The sequence below is a fragment of the Heliconius melpomene genome, chromosome 13, assembly GCF_056956725.1.
Source record: "Heliconius melpomene rosina isolate 202511_hmr_F chromosome 13, ASM5695672v1, whole genome shotgun sequence".
NCBI lineage: Eukaryota > Metazoa > Arthropoda > Insecta > Lepidoptera > Nymphalidae > Heliconius > Heliconius melpomene.
Genome location: NC_140401.1, coordinates 6,324,401 through 6,343,842, shown reverse-complemented (window position 1 = coordinate 6,343,842; position 19,442 = coordinate 6,324,401). Strand labels below are relative to the sequence as shown.

Below are 19,442 nucleotides of genomic sequence, written 5' to 3'. Positions count from 1 at the left end.
TTATGTGATTTAATATCGACAACTTGTTGAATGTTTGTAAACATAGCCATCATCTTTCATGTAGAAAAACCACAGTTGACAGCAAATTTAAGACTTCTAAAACAAGAATCGTTTGGAGGTGTTGAAAAGGCGTTACAATAATTTTACAAAGAGTGATGGGCTACTGAAATATTATGACAATCGATAGATTGTTTTAACATAACAATCTGTTTATTTTTTTGCGATTACTAATCGTTTCTTGATGGATATTAAAAGGCTAAAACTAACAATTATTATTATAAATTACATAAGACATAAATCATACTTTGTTAATTCTTATAAAGTAAATAAACAATAAAAAGACCAATAAATACAACCCGATGTATCAATAAAAGTTATTATCACTAAAATTAAATATGAAAACATTGAACTAGTAATAACCGTATACAAATCCATACACACTTAGATAGTGTACGTAGCTGACGTCAGAGGCTCATAGACCGTATTGAGAACGTCTATACCATTAGGTTGTTAGCGATGGTCACAAAAACGACTGGCAATTGTAGCAGCGGCCGCTCAATGAGGAGTAATTGATTGTATGGCTCGATCATAGTTCCTCCATACATGGCACTCGCAATAACAGAATAAAATGGCATTAGCGTATATTTCATCGCCTATTGTAGATATATATTCAGCTATTATCAAGGTCGGGTTTGATCATAATTTAGTGCGTATTTGGTTGTCCAATTGGCTTAATGTATATTGCTTATTGCGTGAAAAGACTAGAGTATAGTTCATATTAACAATACAATACGAAGGTTAAAGTTCAAAATTTTATTGTCGAGAGGGTCGCGATTTTTAAGAAAAATAGAAAAATCCTAAAACTAGGGACAATCGAATAGTAGAAAGGCAATAGCGACGTTAAATTAAAATCTTAAAAAAAACATGTAAAATTTTATAGCTCGAGTAAAATAAAGTAAAACATATGATATCAAGACGTGCATATGTGCGTTACAATAAAATTAATAAAACTCTGTCTCTGATCTTATTTTTTACGTTCATTTTACATTCACAGTTATATGATTTACACAGTGCTCAGATATAACATTGTCTTTTTCATGTCAATGTTATTTTCGCTTTTGATATTATAATATACATACATTTATTATTGTGCCTTTATTATTATACTACAGTGGAAAATACTAAACATCAAACACGCTATTTATAGCTATTGTCATTACAGTATGTCAGTATGTCTGTCTATGTGAAGCAATTTTCCCATATATATAACCTTTTATTTAAGAAAGTTTTCACTTTTATATATTAACTGCATTTAATCGGGTAGAAAGAGAATATCGTTGTTTTTTGCATATGTACTATCGTCACAAATGTAATTCAAAATCTCTATATATCACTCACTATCAACTTCACCAATAAGTTAAATTTACCGAGAAGAGAATTCCTAAAATAATATGAATACGAACTTCGAAGTATAAATATAAATGTTATGAGACAGTAAATATATCGATAGTACCTACCTAAATACTAACAGAATTATTTTTAAATTCCTACCTACAATATTTCAAGTAGGTATCTAGAATTGTCATAAATTGAATAACTTTTAATTTTATTTAATTATCCTATATCTTATAAAACAAAGTCGCTTTTCGTGTCTGTCTGAACTTTCTAACTCTTCTTCTTCTAAACCACCCAACGGATTTTTATGCGGTTTTCACCATTAGGTCGAGTATTTCTCAGGGAAGGTTTATATATAGTTTATTATTTGTACATTCTTATGTAAATTAACATAAATACGATAAATGTGTCTAAAGTCCTACCCGTTGAGACACTTTCGCGCATGCGCTGCTTTAATGGTAAGTACTACATGAAAATAATGTACTGGAGTATTGTTCCTCATAATAAGATCTACAAAAAAGTCCGCGAGAGCATATTTTTATCTTTTAAGGATAAGGTGTAGTGATCATATTTCTGTCTAAAAATAATAATTTCAATATATTTTTTATTGTGAGGGATATTTTTCCATAATGGTATTAATCCTTATCCTTTAAAATACTTTATTAATTTTCTACGTTAAACGAAGATCAAATTTGTTCTTTACAGTATTTCGAAATTGCGAATAGTTTTACAGAAAAACGCATTTAATTGTTGACACATCACGCCGTTGACTCATCAGCTGTGTCGACTCAAGTTTTACTTATCCTTTACTCTCAGCATATAAATAATTATATTAGTTACGTTGGCCATTTAATGTAGATCAAAACTGCCTTTTACTGTTTTTTCATTTTAATAAGTACTTTAGAAGTTGTTACAATATCAAAACATCCTTGCTGCGAAACGCGCCCCGCGACGTTTTGCTTATACAAGCGCGTCATGCAGTCATCGGTGCAGTCATCGGTGGTTCAGTGGTAGAATGCTCGACTGCCACGCGGGCGGCCCGGGTTCGATTCCCGGCCAATGCATTCTATTTAATTTTCCTCACAGGCAGCCACGTAGTGCATCAGGGACAGAATACCCTCTTCAGCATTAACCACAAGCTCGAAAAAAAAACCCGCCCGTTATAGAGGCATAACAACGAAGATTTAGATGCGTTTGCACGTCTTTCATAATTGGAGTTGAATGTATTATTTCAGCGCGATATATTTGGTTTCATATTTTTTGTAGTAGTTATTAGTAGGTAGGCTTTTGTTTATAATTTCTTCCGTTTAAAAATAGTCATTTAACTATCTAAAAATAGTCATTTAAATTTATTTTAATAAGTACTTGAAAATATTAGTAGCACAGATTTAAAATTACGGTACCTACTAAAAATCCTTGCCGAGTAAAACAATTGGAAAATCCTTATTGAAACTACGAAAATGCGGGTTGCATTAGAGTTTCATTAATTTTCACATTATCTTAAGTGCTTTGCAAACATACATTATATGAATAATCCAGTAGTAAAAGCGGGCGAAGCCGCAAGGGGGTCGCTAGTATTCATATATAATTAATATTAAATTTCATCGAGAACTTATCAAAAACTGAGTGTGAAAAATGTTTTGTTATATTTAAAGGATATTCTAATATAATAAGAGTAGAATTTAGAAATACTTTTATTAGAAAACAAGTATCTAACACGAAAATAAACGATACTAAAAAAAATAGCTTTTTATACTCCCTTCTACTAACTAATATTTGATGCCTTTGGAGGGCAACTACTCTCGGCATTAATAATTCTGCAAAGAATACCCACGGCTCTAACTAGGGCATCGCCAACAAGAACTTGAAGACCATCTTTTCGTCACTATGACGTTGCATTTTGATTCACGTAATGTGTAAGGAAGGAATCGATTGCATGAAATATTCATTGCAAGTAAATATATGTATTTGAGCACCGAATGACGTACGTATAGGTAAATATAAATGATCGTATTGCAAATACATAATAATTTAATCGATTCAAATCGAAAGTATTTAAGTATATCAAATTTTTTAAGACTACTTCTACTAAATAGATAGAGTACTCGTAGGTTCGGTTTCCGGTATAGACAAAAATTACGTGGGCAATATAAGATTTTGGATACCATTGTCTAATATGCAGAATTAGTGAAACGTGATAGGAATGCAGAATGAAGTGATACTATGTCACTACTTGCCCTCATGCGGCAAAAGATGCATGAAAATATAAAATGTATGGCACGAAAGTAAATGAAAAAAAAAGACATCAGCTTCTCGGTTTTTAATTTAGGTGCTAAGGTTACGTCCATTTATCTCCGTTAATTCTAATGATATAACGATTTATGAATGTTTCATGGACTTTAATTGAGCGATCAGGTTAATGTTTTATGTTTCATTGCGTATACTTCTCGTTTCATTATTTTGTACTTACTGGAGTTACTTTAATCGTTCATACTTTAGTATTACCGTTATTATACGTAGTGATGAGTATGTCGATAGTAATTATTCTTTTGTATTCAGTAAAGTATCCCCACAGATACAAAGAATTCTATAATTATAAAATGTTTTGCAAATAATTTTCTTTTAACAAAATATTTATATTACAATAGTTTTTTATATTAATAAGTGACATTTTTTTACTTTTACTTTTATTTTACTTTTGTCCCAAAACTAAACAGCACTCTACAATGAAAACTCATATTATAAACAGACTGACATATCAGTACATGTATCTCCAATAAATCTGAAGACTGATCTATACTTACATAATATAAAGTAATGCTATAATATAACGTACCAAATCAGAAATAGTGATGGGACTGTTTACGTGAATGTAACTAGTGATGTAGACCGCGAATGGTGATCATAAAATTACTCGTGAGTGTTTGTCTGTGCGCGTGCTGTGCTTGTGGGGCGCACACGGCTCCAAAGTGGTCGGAGGGGGGGTCTTCCGTTGCTGCGTGCCCTGGTGCGGGGCGCGCGCGGCGGCGCCCGACGACGCCGACTATGCGCTGAGAGAAGGCAGCCCTGAACTTTCCCACCAAGAATACGGTAAGTTTTCTTTTTATATTATGGTAGCACTTATTTATTAAACAAATATAAAATAGCATCGAATTCACATATTTTGTGTAATATAATTTCCGTTAGATGCTTAAAATGAGTAAAGTAAAAGTTAAATTTCATACAAATTACCAATATGTTCAATGATCATATGTTTGTCCCAATCCTGATTATGGGAACTTGAATAATTATAATACAATAGCAAATATTAGTCGCAACTCACGCTCATGAAAGTCACATGCTAACAGCTAATAGGGAAGAACGTGATTGCTCTTTGTTTTATGTGTTTCATTATGAATTCAATCCCTCAAAGGTTAAGTGTTGCCCAGATATCGTTATATATTTAAATTGACAAATCGAAGGTTAGATACATTAAAAAAAGGTAGGTAAGTCGGATATTATCCCATCTCTGTTGACTAATTAGGCTTCTATAGAGCTTTCAGCATAAATATTCATTCATTCGGCCATTTTGTTTGTTAAATTATTGCTCAATTGTAAAAATTTTCTCATCCGCAAACATTTTTTTTCTGTGACCTCCCTTTGCGTACCGCTAAAGTAGTTTGTTTTGATTTCACCATCCTATTCCTTTTTAAATGATCACTCAACTCAGTGCGTCTGGAGAAATAGACTGCAAGTCCTAACTCGTCGTTTAAAATATTCGACATGGTTCTACGTATTATTTTCATCTCAATAGATAAAATCTTTTGATTTCAGACAGGATTTCGTCCAATTCTTTCCCGTACTGTTTTGATTGTCTTTTTCATACGAACACTACGTGGACGGCCAGACGTTCTTCTGTCACAAACAGAGGAGGTTTCATTGTATCTATCAATGGACTGGTAGAGAAACATTTGACTAATATCAAGCGTATGGAGGATTTTACAAATTGTATTTGCCTTCATCCATACTTACTTTATGTAATGCAATCACAGCGATTCGGTTCTCTTTATTAACGCACTCCATTTTAATATCACAAAATATTTTACAATATATTTTCACCAATATAAGAAAATACAACGAACAATCGTATAAAAATTACAGATACCAAATTAACAAGTAATATTTTGATTATTTTTAATTGTAACAACCTACTATTAAATTAAAAATAAAGCACGGCGTTGAGGTCCGTCACTCAATGCGCAATGCCTTCAGAATTCGGCGGAAAATAGGGAACGAAGTGTCTTAACAGTAAGTTCGCTATAAAAAAAATATATGGCCAGACTAAGTATTAAAGGACTTTTAAATTAAATTAAATAGATTGAAATCAACCGTAGCTACAAGCTATTGCAGATCTTTTTAAACAACATTGATTTATTTGCTTCAATGTTATCAGTGCTTAATGTTAGCGTTAGCTTTAGATTACGAGAATGCATTCAATTTATCAAGTGGTTTCTTTATATAAGAGATACCGCAAACTACTACAGTTTTTCAAATAAACGTAAGTACTGGAAACTGGTTTATTATATTTCCATATATTTGTTACCTTTATGCGCGTTTAAAATAGGTAAAATGTAAGCATAAATCTGAAGCTTTTGTCCTGAACGTAAAGCTATCAGGCCCGCCTGTTTGATAGATGGTTGTCTTTAAGACGGTTGGTGCGAAATCTATTGTATAGATGACCCGAGCGACCCTATCACACACGTTGAGATTGAAACACCTAAAGTTAGCAGTAAATAATAATAAGATTAGTAAAATTAATTAAAAATATATGCAAGACGTAAATTGTGAGATTTTGAATCAGTGGCTAGGGTGGTGCGAGCGGTGCGGTCACACCGGGCATCAAAAGGAAAGGGGCATCAAAGTCGACGATTTTTTTTTAAAGGTAGCCAATGTCACATTTTAGTGTCTGAACTTGAATGAAATTTTGTGTGTAGGTACACATGTTTTAATTGTAAAGCGTAATAACTAAACATTAAGAAATCATATTTATATTATGTTTACCGTGCAGTTACGTGTGCCGGGCTCGCTACTCGTACATAGATAGGAAGAGATTTATTACTTTACTAGCGACCCGATTGCGGCTTCGCCCGCTTTAACTACTGGATTATTCAAATAATGTATAGTTGCAAAGCACTTAAGATAATGTGAAAATTAATTAAACCCTAATGCAACCCGCATTTTCGTAGTTTCAATAAGGATTTTCCAACTGTTTTACACAGCAAGGATTTTTTAGTAGGTACCGTAATTTTAAATCTGTGCTACTAATCTTTTCAAGTACTTATTAAAATATATTTAAATGACTATTTTTAGATAGTTAAATGACTACTTTTAAACGCAAGAAATTATAGACAAAAACTTACCTACTAATAACTACTACAAAAAATATGAAACCAAATATATCGCGCTGAAATAATACATTCAACTCCAATTATCCAGTACGTGCAAACGCATCTAAATCTTCGTTGCTATAGAGGCAGGCGGGTTTTTTTCGAGCTTGTGGTTAATGCTGAAGAGGGTATTCTGTCCCTGATGAAAAGCAAGCACTACGTGGCTGTCTGTGGGGAAAATTAAATAGAATGCATCGGCCGGGAATCGAACCCGGGCCGCCCGCGTGTCAGGCGAGCATTCTACCACTGAACCACCGATGCGTGTAAGGCAGGCGGGCGTGGCGGACGCGCTTGTATAAGTGGCGAGCCGTTTCGCAGCAAGGATTTTTTGATATTGTAACAACTTCTAAAGTACTTATTAAAATGAAAAACAGTAAAAGACAGTTTTGATCTACATTAAATGGCCAACGTAACTAATATACTTATTTATATGCTGAGAGTAAGGGATAAGTAAAACTTGACTCGATACAGCTGATGTGTGCTTGATGCTCGATGCAGCTTTATACACATTTATCGTATTTATGTTAACTTACATAAGAATATACAAACAATAAACTGTATATAAACCTTCCCTGAGAAATACTCGACCTAATGGAGAAAACTGCATCAAAATCCGTTGGGTGGTTTAGAAGAAGAAGAGTTAGAAAGTTCAGACAGACACGAAAAGCGACTTTGTTTTATAAGATATAAGATAAGATAAGATAAGATGAAGAGTTTCTCACTTTAGTGAGAAAAGATGAAGTTCAACTTATAAAACTTGACAAACTTAAACTTGCCTTGTATGCACTAATTTTTTTTATAAAATTAACTACAATTATATGTTTGTAAATATTTTTTATCGGTAATATCTATTTTTCGGAATTTTTCCTCTGTAGTACATACTATAAGTTCTCACTTTTTGCCAAATTTTATAATGATAGCAAACTAAGTATAAATATATGTTTGAACTAGCGGACGCGCGCAGCTTCGCTTGCAACACGTGTTCAATAAAATATTTTTAAGAGTCTCAATTTCAAATTTTATAAAAATCTGTGGCGATTTAAAGATTTTTCTATATAAACTTTGAACCCCTTATTTACACCCCTAGGGGATGAATTAAAATAAACCACGAAACTTATGTTTAATGAAATATTTTTAAGAGTCTAAATTTCAAATTTTATAAAAATCGGTGGCGATTTAAAGATTTTTCCATACAAACTTTCAACTCCTTATTTGCACCGTTAGGGGGTGAATTCTAGAAAACCATGAAACACATGTTCAATTAAATATTTTTAAGAGTCTAAATTAAAAATTTTATAATAATCGGTGGCGTTTTAAAGATTTTTCCATACAAACTTTCAACCCCTTATTTGCACCCTTAGGGGAAGAATTCTAGAAAACCATGAAACACGTGTTCAATTAAATACTTTTAAAAATCTAAATTTCAAATTTTATAAAAATCGGTGCCGATTTTTTTTTCCATACAAACTTTCCCCCCTATTTCACCTCTTTAGGGTATAAATTTTTCAAAATCCCTTCTTAGTGGATGTCCAGATTACGAAAGTAAATATCTGTCCAAATTCCACGTTCCTACGCACAGCGGTTACGGCTGTGCGTGCGTCTTACCTCAGTCAGTGAGGATAAGTCCTTTTATATATATAGATTGTCTGTTTTATGAAATATTTTCACTTTTTTCCACACCGATTTTTACTTTATTTGTATTGTAACTTTTTACACCGTACTATTTTCATTTATGTAGATCCGCAGGAAGTACCCGATACATTTTGATTACTCGGCGAATTTTGTGCAAAATGCAGCAAAAACGATGAATAAATGATCTTATCATTTGATTGCGTTGACTTAGAAGTTTGTTTTATTCTATATTCTAAAAGACCGTAGACCTGAATATTTGGTATTAATTTCATCTGGATATCTTCACGCAATCTCAAGATACATACATGGTCTTGGCAGACGGTGATTTAATTTAATTTAGGTAAGGATACGGTTTTGTAAACAAAAAAGGGACTATTACATTTTGGGTATGAATAAAATAAAGGAAAATTCTATATCTCTTCTATTCACGTCAAATATAACATAAAAAAAGCCGTTATTCTGCCCCATAAGATATATCTTTAAATCAGAACTATGAGTAACCTTACATAAAAATTTAATAACCTTATTGGATCAAGAGTTATGGATCGTGCAAAGCTACGTAAAGATTTCTTGAATGAAAACCTTTTTATTGATAGCAAAATGATCACAAGTTTTTAATCATAGATTCAATGGGGAGAAAATGAAAAAAAGATCATATCTTTTTCTTAGCTTCACGCTGTATCTCGAACAAATCAGGGTGCCCACAAGGAACCTGGGAACTTAATATTAAGATTGAGACGGAAGTGTCTTAATGTAAATTAAGACATTCTTCACTCTCTTCCGAATTCTGCAAGCATTGCGTGTTAAGTGGCCAAGTTCAAGGACGCGCTTTGCCTCGTTATGACAGAAAGCGATATGAATAAATAAATCATCTTCACGCAGTATCCTGCACACAGCATAATAGGCCTAGGAACCTACTGTTAGGGCAGAAAATTATATATTAATTTGTGAGGCCAAATATAAAATTGTAATGATAAATAAAAGTTCATCACATTTAGAGCATCTCTCTGTTGACGATATTCTATTAGAAATCCAACCGCAATGGGTAATTGAATAATTATGTCAACTGTAAAATTGTTTGACTAGATCAAATATATTATGGGCTAATTTAATTATTGAGGTTAAATATTTTGTCCAGGTACTTTATTTGTAGATATGACTAAAAATAAGAATTTTTATATGACAAAAAAATATTTTATGAGATTTCTTGTAATACAGTAGTATGAAAAAGTATGATGAAAGATGAATTGATAAATATTTTAGTTTTGTAACCGTTTAATTTATTGTAGTAATTTGGAATACTAGTATAAAAGATATAGTATGTATAGTATAAACGATTTAGATGGAATATAGTTTAAAAGATATATATGTTATAAAAGAAGAAAGTTAAGGAACAATAATTTATATAATTAAAAACGCACAAATTAAGAAGTATGTACAGAACGTTGATCTGATAATATATTAAGATACTTCAAAATGTTAAAGTTCGCTCCACCACTATTGGTAAGCTCGATGTTTATTTACAAAGTTTGGCAAATCAAATTCCCAAAGAGCTTTTGCCCAAGTTTCTATTTAATCCTTAATCCTTATACTGAAGTGTTGCTTGTATTTATTGAATAAGCTTAATTAGTGCTTTAATCACGGTTTCTCTAGAGATATTTTTTTTCTAAAAAATAAAAAAATATCTGATAAATCCTCATACTAGTATATATTATACTACCGCTTTTAAATAGTATTTGTTTAGTTTCTCCTATTTCAATGATTTCATGGATGAATATATCGATTTAAGGATGTTTACATTTATTTAATGACATAGGAAGCTTTTCAATTTGTTTTCAAATTACTTTGAACATGTCATAATAAAGATAATAAGCTTTTGATTGGTTTTATATATATTTAATCTGTAACAGCAAAATATTATTTTATTAATAAAATATTAGCTAACAAAAACCAGTAAGATATTTGAAATATCAATAATAGACGTTATATAAATGATTGATGCTGAAGAAAAAACCAAATAATTTCGCAATTTGACCACTAAGTGATGCATGGGAGGCGGGAGTGGCGTATTCAAATATTGACTTACGGTGAATCGATCCTTGTCGAAACAGCGGTCGCTGTATTACGTTCAATTCACATGGAAATGCTTTAATTTCTCTGTATTATTAATTATCTGTAATGTCAAAATACTATTTAAATGCCCTTACTAAAATCACATTAGGATTTGTCGATATCTATAACTAGTGGACCCGGACGCGGCTACGCCTGCTTCAACTATAAGAATATTTATTAAATATATTCATGAAATTATTTTCAATTCTCAATAGAATTAGTAAGAAAATATAAGCTCAAATAATCAAAAAGAATAATAAGTAGATACACATTATTAGAAAAAAATATCTGAGTTATTGAAATGAACTAACAAAAGGACTAAAAGTAACTAAAGGATAGGTATTCTTAATATTAGAAAAAGTACCTAAAGTTTTCCGTACGTGCGTACATAGACATCGACTCTACGAAATAACTAAACATTTCTCTCTATTAAGTAGGATAATTTTAGCGGGCAATATCAAATAAAATAAGAAGAGAATCAAAGTGTATTTTAAATTAATTATAAACAACAAATAAAGTTCGAAAATGTATGAAAATTTATAAAACCGTCAACGTCATCTGCCCGTTCGCGTCGGTCATACTGTGCCGCCCGCTAGGTGGCTAGGTCATTTGGAATCAGTGACTTCTCCTAAATTATTTATTAGAATGTTATACAGTAAACTATAATTTCAATCTAGATAAAATGCTAAAAGTGACTATTATATTTATTTTCATAAGGATGAATATCAAAACGTCGCGGTAGCGGTCGCGTAGCAACGACGGTTGTTATTAATATGGCAGAATAAATTGCATGTCAAATTAGAATGTACTTTAAAATATATTAGTATATATGTGTAATGTAATGTTATATAGCCTATAGCACTTCTGAAGAATGCAGCTTTCATACAAAACAAAAACAATGAAAATCGGACCAGTAGATCCAGAGATCTTAGCGTTCAAACAAACAAACAAACAAACAAACAAACAAACAAACAAACAAACAAACAAACAAACTCTTCCGCTTCATTATATTATAGTATAGATTCCTGTTATAGATATCGTATTAGCCTTACCACTATTTGTTATTTGTAATTAATAATTTCATTTGGATATTTTGTCTTTATGCAACTGTCGTTTTTTTCTATATGTACCATAATTTATAGAGAAAACTAATAAAAAATAAACTAATAATATTGCTTCTTTAGCTTTCGCTCACATATAGCTGGTTGTCGTCTCATCTACTCACTCATGTATGCCATTTAAAAAGAAATATGCGATTATATTCTAATTTTGCTCAAAATCTTCTTAAAACAGTATTTTATGGAAGGATAGCAACTATAGCTGGCCTACACGACAAGAATCCACTTTGCTAAAAGCCGAGAGCGTTTCAGCTATTTCGTAGATTACGCCAGTGAACCATATAGGTTTATACTTTGACAGTGGAATTCAAACAATGTACGCTAGATAGAAAACCAAAGAAATTTGTTTAAATTAATATTCTAATAGGCTTCAAGTTGCTCTACTTCGCATTAATTAATTATTTTTTGGTTGTTTGTACTTATATAATTTGTTATTTTCTAGCAGTAGCACTGGCGATTGCGAAATTGGTTTAAAAATATATTTTTGTTGTTTATTTTAAATTGTTTTAATTTTTTGCCAATATGTGATAAAAACAGAAATCTTTTATCATATCTTCGGCTTAGAGTGTAAACCGGCTAAACCCACTTTTGTTTTTTGTACCATTCGAAAGTGTAAAAAAATACAAAATTGATCTTTATTTCATTTCATTTAATCTATTTTTATAATTAAAAAAAAATCACTGCATACATCAGTGTAGGCAGAGGGTTACCCATTTTCCGCCAAATTCTGGAGGAATTGCGAGTTGAGTGGTAGAACTCTATGCCGCACTTTGTATCGTTACCAAAGCGAGGAAATAAAAATATTACATGATTCTTTCATTTCCTCGAGTGGGAATCGAACCCTCAACCTGTCGCGTACAGTCGCCCGCTTGTGCCCTTGCGGCTAGCCTACGAACATCACGTTGAATATGATAGCTAGCTTCAATAATGCTAGACAAGGTTTAAAGTTAATTACAGCACAGCGGTTAGTACCATGAGACTCATTATGGGTTAAATACAACCACGAGCAATGCACCAAGTTTTATGATACGTACGAGTATGTTTATTAATAGCTTAGGAAATTTAGCATTATTACTGTAAGCTATCTGAAAGAAAATTATGTAAATTTTGATGTCTCAAGTACTAACATACGCTTAGAAATACAATAGTAAATTTAAGGTGTGAATATTTATTGAAGAAAAATGAAAATTTGGATATGGATATGATAGGTATACAAGTAAACTTACCTGCTAAATAAATAATCAGGAGAGACAAAGAATGTTTGAGAGAGGCCGTCAAACGCCCGGCGTTGAGTTCTACCACTCAACACGCAATACCTCGAAGTTTCGACGGAACAGAGTGTCTTAACTTTAACTTTTTTCTACACAAATTTTATTATTGCCGTATTAAAAATATTTAACATGTTTCAGTAATAATGACTGGAATGGAGTTAATAAAAACTTAAAATAAAAAAGAAAAAACTCAAATGATTTAGATAAAATGTCATCTATACTAATATAATAAAGCGGAAGAGTTTGTTTGTTTGTTTGTTTGTTTGTTTGAATGCTAAGATCTCTGGATCTACTGGTCCGATTTTCATTGTTTTTGTTTTGTATGAAAGCTGCATTCTTCAGAAGTGCTATAGGCTATATAACATTACATTACACATATATACTAATATATTTTAAAGTACATTCTAATTTGACATGCAATTTATTCTGCCATGTTAATAACAACCGTCGTTGCTACGCGACCGCTACCGCGACGTTTTGATATTCATCCTTATGAAAATAAATATAATAGTCACTTTTAGCATTTTATCTAGATTGAAATTATAGTTTACTGTATAACATACTAATAAATAATTAAGGAGATGTCACTGATTCCAAATGACCTAGCCACCTAGCGGGCGGCACAGTATGACCGACGCGAACGGGCAGATGACGTTGACGGTTTTATAAATTTTCATATATTTTCGAACTTTATTTGTTGTTTATAATTAATTTAAAATACACTTTGATTCTCTTCTTATTTTATTTGATACTAGCGGACGCGCGCAGCTTCGATTGCGTATTTAAGGGTGAATTCTAATAACCCATGAAACATGTGTTCAATGAAATATTTTTAAGAGTCTAAATTTCAAATTTTATAAAAATCAGCGGCGATTTAAAGATTTTTCCATACAAACTTTCAACCCCTCATTTGCACCCTAAGGGGGTGAATTTTAGAAAACCATGAAACACATGTGCAATTAAATATTTTTAAGAGTCTAAATTTCAAATTTTATAATAATCGGTGGCGTTTTAAAGATTTTTCCATACAAACTTTCAACCCCTTAATTGCACCCTTAGGGGAAGAATTCTACAAAACCATGATACATGTGTTCAATTAAATACTTTTAAAAGTCTGAATTTCAAATTTTATTGTAATTGGTGCCGATTTAAAAAAAATTTTATACAAACTTTTAACCCCTTATTTGCACCCTTAGGGGGAGAATTCTAGAAAACGATGAAACACGTGTTCAATTAAATACTTTTAAAAATCTAAATTTCAAATTTTATAAAAATCGGTGCCGATTTAAATTTTTTTCCATACAAACTTTTAACCCCTATTTCACCCCTTTAGGGTTAAAATTTTTCAAAATCCCTTCTTAGTGGATGTCCAGATTACGAAAGTAAACATCTGTCCAAATTTAACGTTTCTACCATTAGCAGTTACGGCTGTGCGTGCGTCTTACCTCAGTCAGTGAGGACAAGTCCTTTTATATATATAGATTGCCCGCTAAAATTATCCTACTTAATAGAGAGAAATGTTTAGTTATTTCGTAGAGTCGATATCTATGTACTATGCACGTACGGAAAACTTTAGGTACTTTTTCTAATATTAAGAATACCTATCCTTTAGTTACTTTTAATCCTTTTGTTAGTTCATTTCAATAACTCAGATATTTTTTTCTAATAATGTGTATCTACTTATTATTCTTTTTGATTATTTGAGCTTATATTTTCTTACTAATTCTATTGAGAATTGAAAATAATTTCATGAATATATTTAATAAATATTCTTATAGTTGAAGCAGGCGTAGCCGCGTCCGGGTCCACTAGTGTTTCATAATCTTACAAACATTTATTAGGTTATGTCATTTAATGTTAACAATTTACGTTAAAATGTTTTTTTTTTCTCTTCAGTCAATTTTAGGGTTCGAGTCGAATAAGCCGCGGGCGGAGTCAGACCTAAATAAATTTTATTGAATAACTGTGTTTTATATTAGATCCGAAACAGTACTTTCACATTTTTCAATTAAGTCTAGAGAACGAATGAAACGAAATGAAATATTTGACATATTTTTAGGTAAATTTCACTTTTCATAATTACTTTATACTTAATTGATACTCTTTGTAGAATAGACTGAGATCCCAGGGCCACCACTGCGACGTGATTTGAGCAGAGCTGAAATTTTGAATATTATTACTAACTTGAAAGTGGGGCCCTTTCAGAGGAAGTGCAATCTAAAGTTATATAATAACGTAGGGAACATTAAAGTAAAAACGCTCGTATTTCAATATACTTTTAAGAATAATGTAAAAAATGTATATTTATTATTGTCAGACCCTTTACGTGGGCCTTTACTTCCTCCAGGCGTCCTAAAGGTTATTTAAAATTGAGGCAAACTACATTATACTAGTTTCTAGTAACTATAAAATTTTAGCTTTACTGGAATGACGTAGGTCTGGGGGCCCTGGGATCTTAGGCTATAACTTCATTTATCTGTTTAGGGTTCGTGTAATCTCCGTTATCTTTGCCAGAAAGAAAGATTAGAAAGCTAATTGACAGAGGCTGAGCTAGCTTGCTCCATTTTATTTAAAGTAATCCCTCTTACGTGACGTTACCAGCCTTTAGTAAGACTACTCGTGTATATATATTTATTTTTATTCATTTATAAGATGTGAATCCTACAGTTGTTCTTAGAAGATATTAAAAAATATCCTTATTTTGTTTTATCTTCTTTGACTTTCAAATATTTGAGTTATTTAAAAAGTGGGCTAGTGCTTGTAAACAAGATGACAACAATAAAATTATTAGCTTATCACTATTTAGAAACTAAATTAATTTTTACACCAGTTACAGTATCGCTTATCTAATTTTTGAAATAGGCTTATTATACTTCATCTGAATCCCACTTATGGTTTAATATAAGATCCATAATTTTTTTATATTAAATAAATAAAACATATTTTTCGCCTCTATAAAAAAAGACATATTTTTCGTCTCGATAGAAGTTCCTGTCACATCATCGTCAATATTATGTAATTAAACCGACATGTGACATAATTGCAAGGAGGCTTAGTTAAATTAATTCCAGGCATAATAATGGCGCAGAGGGACAGCTTCTAACTGAAAATACGATGGTTGTAGATTTGATTACCTCTCGGAGGAGTTAATTATGTTCATTTCTGGTAAACAGCGGAGAGCGAAATATCTTGACACTATGTTCTCTCTGCCTGCCGTTTTATATGCAACGTGAAAGTTTAACAAAATATTTCTAAATAACATGCTAACGAATTCAACAAGCATAGATTAAGAACTATTAACAAATGTAAGATAAAATGAGTCAGAGTAATAAATGTTATCATTCTTAATAAATATAATGTATTTATTTGTTGTAGAATTTTCTTTTAATAAAAGTATTTTTGTTATCTATTTCTACAGGTAAATTAAGATTTTTCATTGACAATTAACGTAATTCTATTAATTTCGCGGATACGGAAGTGTCTTAATTGGAACGGTCGGCAGCAGGGTAGGCAAAAGGAACCAGGGAAGTGTTAAGAGCTATGCATGGAATACAGCGTCAAGCTGAAAAAAAAGAAACAAAAATAAACATACGCACACAAAACGGGATTAAAAATTGAATTCGATCCTGATTTGATTTCGGTTTCCACTTCCACTGTTCAGTATTTGCACATCAAGTAACAAATAAATAATATTATACTCTTTAACAGCAAATCTGGAAAAACGATTTGCTCCCTAAATGAGGCAAAAATGGAAACCGTCAGAAGTAAATGTAGATCACCGGCTAGTTATATAGGTATTCGTATTCCTGCTTACCTACCGCGAAGTAGAGTAACGATTTAAATATTTGCAATAAATATCTTATATAAATATGTATTTGGGTTAAATAAAAAATATAATATATTGAATGACAAAAGACAGTATCTACATACCACCTCCAGGGCCTAGTAAAGTAAGCATTGCCATCTTAATATGCAAATATGGGGCCAGATAGTAGTTATTTAAAGGAACGGAGTGTCTTACCACTAGGTTTCCTCTGTCTACCCTGCTCTGTGTGAGACTAAAAAAGCAGCAGTAAATAGCGTGAAGCTAAAAAAGTTAGTTAAGGGAAGTTCGTGGTTCTTGAAACGTTATGAGCCTTGTTTGCTGTTATAGTATAGATGAAATTATCCATTTCTTATTCATTCATTTATCCATTATAATTTGTATAAATATTTAATTTCAAACGTAGAACTTTACCAAATATATTTACAATATAAAAAATAATATATACATATAAGACAGTATATATTATTAAACATCTTATACGTAACAATGAAAACTGTATTGTCATCGTGAAATGGCTTTTAGTAGAACTGTTCACAGTTACCGCACAATCCATACTCCATTCTCATTTCTCGAGCGATTAGGTTAGCTGAATAGGCCACGACTTACCCTCACATGCACTCTTCCGATTAGAAATATAGAAATCTAAATTTACAGATATTAATTTTATTTTTTTCTTAACCTACACGCCGCTTTTTATACTTGTATATATGTATAAATATAATATTTGGGAAAAATATAACTACAAATATATTATTGGTTGAGTTTATACTTATTAACTAAATCCAACCATTGGTAATATTTCAGAAAGTGTAAATTATCCATTAAGCTTCGTCCCATTTCGTAACCAAAACAACGAGGGTTGAATTCATAATTTTAATCGTTTCTATTCTAGACAAGTAATTTGAATTTGTTGAGCAATCACAAGATTATAATGTAACAAAACTATAGTCTTCTTAAAGGAATTATATGAATTTAAATTTCTAAATCCTTACCTTATATGGATATATGGTTATATCTATTTACTCTACTTATAACGCTTGTTTACAGTTGTTCCGGAGACCGTAATAAGTTCCCCCCGTCCACTTGGCCAACAATCGCCACTACCGGGCATCGAGGAGGAGGACGACTCCGACTGGCCCTTAGAAGACGCGACAGACGCGACTCTTACTCCTTCTTACAAGAGCACAAGAAGTAGTACAGACACCGCATATACGTCATCTAGGAGCTCAGGCAAAAAACGTAGTTTTGGCAGCCCGTCGTCGGTAAAAATATGCATATCGGCGGCGGCGAGAAAATCTAATAAAGCACGCAAGCGTGGCTCCGGTGCCGTCAGCGTATCGCCAGCCGGCCAGTCCGGGCAATCCGGGGACGAGGCGTCCGCGCCCCCACACGGCAGGATGCAGGCGGAGCAAGGCAGCATTGGTGAACTGCAGAAGTACCATGGGAGGTACCTTAAGAGTCGTCGGCACACTCTTGCTAATGTCCGGTAAGTTGTAAGAAATTTTAAATTTAATTGTTCATTTCTTCACTATTACCATACTGTATATTGGTAGAATAAAATAATTAATTAACTTGAAGCATGGGTTGCAGGCAAGCCTTGTAGTTGGATAACATTAATTCTATGTGCCCTTGTATTTTTATTTTACTTTATAAAAATAATCCATTTTTGGAAATATTACGAATGTCATAGTGCTCACTCATCGCTGCGCTTTATTGATGGCATACTAGGAAAATAAAAATCAACATCGAAGTAGGATAAAAGTTTAATCGCAAGTACGCATTTCTTCATTTTCATTTTGAAATTATGTATTGCTTATATTATATTTTAACACAATGCTAGTGTACTATGTGTAAAGTACTAAATGTATTCTGTTTGAAGTCAACTCTATAGAAGATATATGCATTATTATTTCGATTTAGCTAATACTCTTCGAAGTTTATATCTTTTAAAATGATTTTAGTTCATATTACATTTCCTAAAGTGATTATACCTGAATGTATTACGTGCACATTTATGATAGTAAATTTATTACTTTTGAAATCTAAAACTAAAAATAAATAAATAAAATGTCTCATTGTTATTGATTGCAGACACCTGCTTTGTATTCCATTGAAGATATCAAATGAAAGCAATTAATAAAATGTAATTGAACTGCCAAGATAGAGTACGCCCCATTAGTACATCCGCAAAGTTATTATTATAACGACTTCTAGCTTATATTTAGACTTTCATAATTAACGCTGGTAAAGCTTTGTCGTGTTCTATTGATCATTTTCTGTATGAAATTAGCGATCTTACCTAACTTCGTGCGGGTGAAAGTTATAAGGTCGTATAAGGTTTTATTTACAATTTGCTTTAAATAATGTCTTAGATTTCTTTATGCTCGCGTTTCTCTCTTTCGTTCGCTACGTCTGGTAGTGCTACGCGACATACGTTATATCGGGTATATGCGCTAGCTAAATATTGTATGTTTCCTTATGTACCTAAGTTTCAATTTCTATTCAATTCTAAACCATTGGTTACTATCTAAGATTGATAGATAATGATCTACTAAAGTAAGATGGTATCTTTAAAAGTGATCTTTATAAATATTTTTTTATAAAAATAATGTACATTACAAAAACTTATATGCACTATATTTTTTTAATATAATTTTATAAA

General features: G+C 31.9%; 1 protein-coding gene and 1 non-coding gene across 3 annotated transcripts in view; one reads left to right on the top strand and one right to left on the bottom strand.

The window, feature by feature from the left end:
* The window catches only part of dnc (phosphodiesterase dunce), a 197,296-nt gene that overhangs the window by 565 nt on the left and 177,289 nt on the right, over positions 1-19,442 (top strand). For both annotated transcript variants that reach the window (XM_085196736.1, XM_085196734.1), the window contains exons 2-3: positions 4,113-4,485; positions 17,828-18,266. In XM_085196736.1, coding sequence (XP_085052862.1) covers positions 18,178-18,266 — 89 coding nt within the window. In that variant the 5' untranslated portion in view covers positions 4,113-4,485; positions 17,828-18,177. The remainder of the gene's footprint in view (positions 1-4,112; positions 4,486-17,827; positions 18,267-19,442) is intronic.
* TRNAV-GAC (transfer RNA valine (anticodon GAC)) lies at positions 7,012-7,082 on the bottom strand. The gene has a single exon. It is a non-coding gene; the product is annotated as a tRNA-Val (tRNA).